This window comes from Camelina sativa, chromosome 9 (genome assembly GCF_000633955.1).
Source record: "Camelina sativa cultivar DH55 chromosome 9, Cs, whole genome shotgun sequence".
In the NCBI taxonomy this organism is placed as follows: Eukaryota; Viridiplantae; Streptophyta; class Magnoliopsida; order Brassicales; family Brassicaceae; genus Camelina; species Camelina sativa.
In genome coordinates this window covers 13,964,224-13,967,859 of record NC_025693.1, presented here as the reverse complement: position 1 = coordinate 13,967,859, position 3,636 = coordinate 13,964,224, and the positions used below count along the sequence as shown (strand labels likewise).

The window sequence follows — 3,636 nt, the reverse complement described above, 5'->3', positions numbered from 1 at the left end:
AAAAAAAAAAAAAAAAAAAAAAAAAAAAAAAAATTAAAAGGGTAAGCCAGCACAAACCCCATGGGTTGCCTCCCATAAGTGCTTGTTTAAAGTCTATAGCTTGACCGTGGTTTCAGGTGTCAAGTGATGGGAGGATGAGAACTCATATCAGAACAAGCTCTCAAATTCGTCAGCTTAAGCTCTAGAATTTTTTTCAGCATATCATCCATTGCTTCTTGGCCTTTCTCTTTAAACTCCGGAGTGAGGATGGCTTTAACTTAAGAGAAAGGCCGAGATATTCCTTTACACTTCACCTTGTACTCAATGGTATCTCTAACATATTTTTGGGGTACCAAGGTTATGTGAAGATCTTGTATTACTCTCTCTATCTTCGGCTTGTCTCTCTTCTTAACCTTCTTAGAACTCTTCTTAGAAGAATGAGTGTCTCCATCCAGGACTTCATTGACCTCATTCTTATCACCATTCTCTCCCATTGTCATGACATCCACCTTCTTCTCATGTTCTACAACTAGACAAGAGCCATGTCTTATAACTTCATTTGCAGTGATTGCGTTGTAGAAGACTTTATCATCAATGTTAGAGAAATTGATCCTCGTATTTGGCAAGTCAACAACTGCTCCCACTGTTGCTAGGAAAGGTCTCCCAAGAATCAAAGGCATTTCAAAACCCTTGCTCATTTCCACAACATGAAAATCTGTAGCAACCAAGCAACTCCCAACTTGAACATCTAAATTATTAATGAAGCCTTGTGGAGTCGTGGTGACAGCATTTGCAAACTTAAGAGAGACCTTAGAAGCCATCATATCATCAATCCCCAATCTCTCTGCACTAGCTTTAGACATTACGTTCAAACTAGATCCAGTGTCACAAAGGGAGTCCTCAAAGTTCACTCCTAAGATTGAGCATGGAAGAACAAATTTTCCTGGATCTTTTAACTTGGGTAGTCTTTTCAAAGATGGAGCATGAATGTTCTTCTCTCTAGCCAAAAACGCCTTAAGCTCCACCAAATCCTTTTCTTCAACCACAACATCATTGTAAACCTTCTTCAATAAAGAGATATGCTTTACTGCCTCTGTAAAGGGAATGTCAGCGATGAACTCACTTATAGCTTCTTTGTACCAACCATACTTCTTTTCATCCAGAGGTTTCTTCACATAGGGCTTATAGGGCTTTGGTTCCACAAGAAGTGATTCCTTGGAATCTGCATCAGGAACAACTGAGCTGGGTTTTCTCATACCTACAACAGGGACCGACTGGTCTAGACGTGGAGCGGTCGATATGGGACTTTTTGAAGCTGGTTCTGCATCATTGACGGGATCGATCGATCTATAAGGGGGATCGGTCGATCCAACATCTCTGGGGATCAAACTCGAATTATCAGAATGGATGGGACCGGCTGATCTAGGCTCGAGACTGATCGATCCTGTCTCTACGGAAGCTAAACATGAGTTGATCACAGCACAACTCTGCCCATCTTCGATCCCACTATGGAGTGTGATAGCATTGCATGACTCTTTATTCTTAGAGCTAGAAGAAATAGCAGAGACTCTCTTGTCAATGGAATCAACACGTGAACTCAACCTCTCAAATTTTCCATTCAAATCATTGTACATGCTATCAATCTTGACATTAATCTCAGCAGAACTTTTCTTATGGCCCTCCAAGAGTGCTTGCATCATCAATTCGAGTTTGTTATCTTGTGGAGCTGCAGATGGAGCGTGGTATCCTTGGGTATTTGAGCTATTAAATCCAACACCTTTGTTCTGAAATCCTTGCGAGAAGTTACCTTGTTGATTATGTGGAGGATACTCTTGATCTTGAGGATTCTCGACATTAGTGCTTCTGTAGGAGAGATAAGGATGATTTCTATAATGATTAAACCCATGACTCTGATAGTTCCCTTGTCCTCCTACATAGTTCAGCTCCTCTGTCCCCTCAAAACCTGAATTTACTCCAACTTGCTGATACGCACCCGTCTGCCCGTCGCACATGTTGACAGCTTGCTCATCTCTCTTCAAAAGAAGATCTACCTTTGCAGTGAGACTCTTAATAACATCTGTATTCACGGAGCTAACAACACGCACAGAACGATCATACTCATGGCTATAATTGCTGTTACTCGCTGCAAGGTTTTCGATCAAGAGGTTTGCTTCAGCGGCAGTGTTAGTAGAAAAATCTCCTCTGCTGGCAGTATCGAGTGCCATCTGGTACTTCTGGTCAATTCCTCCATAGAAGATGTTCATAAGATTCTCTTGTGAAAAGCCATGATGAGGACAGTCCCTCATATACTCCTTGAATTTCTCCCACGCTTCACAAAAAGACTCTGTACCACCTTGTGAGAAGGTAGTGATCTTGCTCCTTAACATAGCTGATCGTGACTTAGTGTAGAAGTGGTTTAAAAACGCTTCTCTACACTGCTCCCAAGTGGTAAGTGATCCTCGGTCCAAGAGATTTAGCCATCTCAATGCTTTATCTCCTAAAGAGAATTGGAACAAAGTCAGCATGAGGTAATCATATGGAACTCCATTAGACCTTGTTGTACTAGCCAATCTCCAAAAGGCTTGAATATGGTCCAGATGGCTCTCTGAGGCTAATCCATTAAACACACGATTCTGGACCAAATTGATCAGACTGTGCTTAATCTCATAGTTTTGTCTCGCAGGAGCAGGAGGTTGAATCGCAGACCGATTCGCAAATAGCCTGTTGTGAGCATCTTCGTCCCTCAAGGTGGCTCGCCTTGCTGGTGGGTTCAGCTCAGCCGCATTCTGCTCTTGTGGAGCCTGACATTGTGGAACAGGGGGAGGTGGCAGAACAATAACCTCTTGAGGGTTAGGTTGACGACCATCTAGATTCTGTCCATCCTCCATCTTATCAGCTTTAGCTTTCGCTTTTTCTGTTTTCTCGTTCAAGTAGGGCAAACTCTTCGTTTCGCAGATTACGCAAATCAGTATGCTTGTGGCTTCTTGTTTGCATGCACCTAAAATACAAGAGAAAGAACACAAGAACTAATTAGTAAATAAAACGAATAAATCTTAGACTAAATTTAAATCTAGAATCTCAAAGGCAATTGTTTTGGTCCCCGGCAACGGCGCCAAATTGATCAAAGGTCAATTAATAACCCAAAGCACACGCAACCACGATCAAGTGGCGTTGTCGTAGCACTTCAGGGTCGAATCCACAGAGAACAATCGATGCACTATGAAACTAATAAGATCAAGTATAGCTAAGCAATAAGGAAGATTGTGTTTCAAGTAACTGAGCAAAACAGAAAATAAATAAGAGTTTGTAAAATAAGAGAAAGTATTGGGTGCAGGGAATCAATTAAGAGCTATGATCACGAAATTAGATGATAGATTGGGAAAGCATTAAATAACCGTTCTTGAACTCAAATCTCGGATGTAAAACTAACCTACTGTCGCAGCATTAGTTATCTATGCAAGGAATGGATAAAACTCTAAACCATCGTTTGAATCTAAACAATCCTAGCAGGCAATAAGTTCAAGTTTGATTATGTTCACAAGGTGCCTCAACTTCAACTGTTAAGGATCACCTTGCTCACCTATGTTCTTTTCAAGCAATTCAACAACACTTTTGATGCCTAGATGAATTTAGCCTAAGATCATAAACTAGTTAGCT

The 3,636-nt window shown here is 41.2% G+C and overlaps 1 protein-coding gene across 1 annotated transcript; it reads right to left on the bottom strand.

Annotated features, from left to right (window-relative positions):
• LOC104715262 lies at window positions 258-2,867 on the bottom strand. Its single transcript, XM_010432682.1, has one exon. It carries the CDS (start codon window positions 2,865-2,867, stop codon window positions 258-260), a length of 2,610 nt encoding a protein of 869 aa, XP_010430984.1.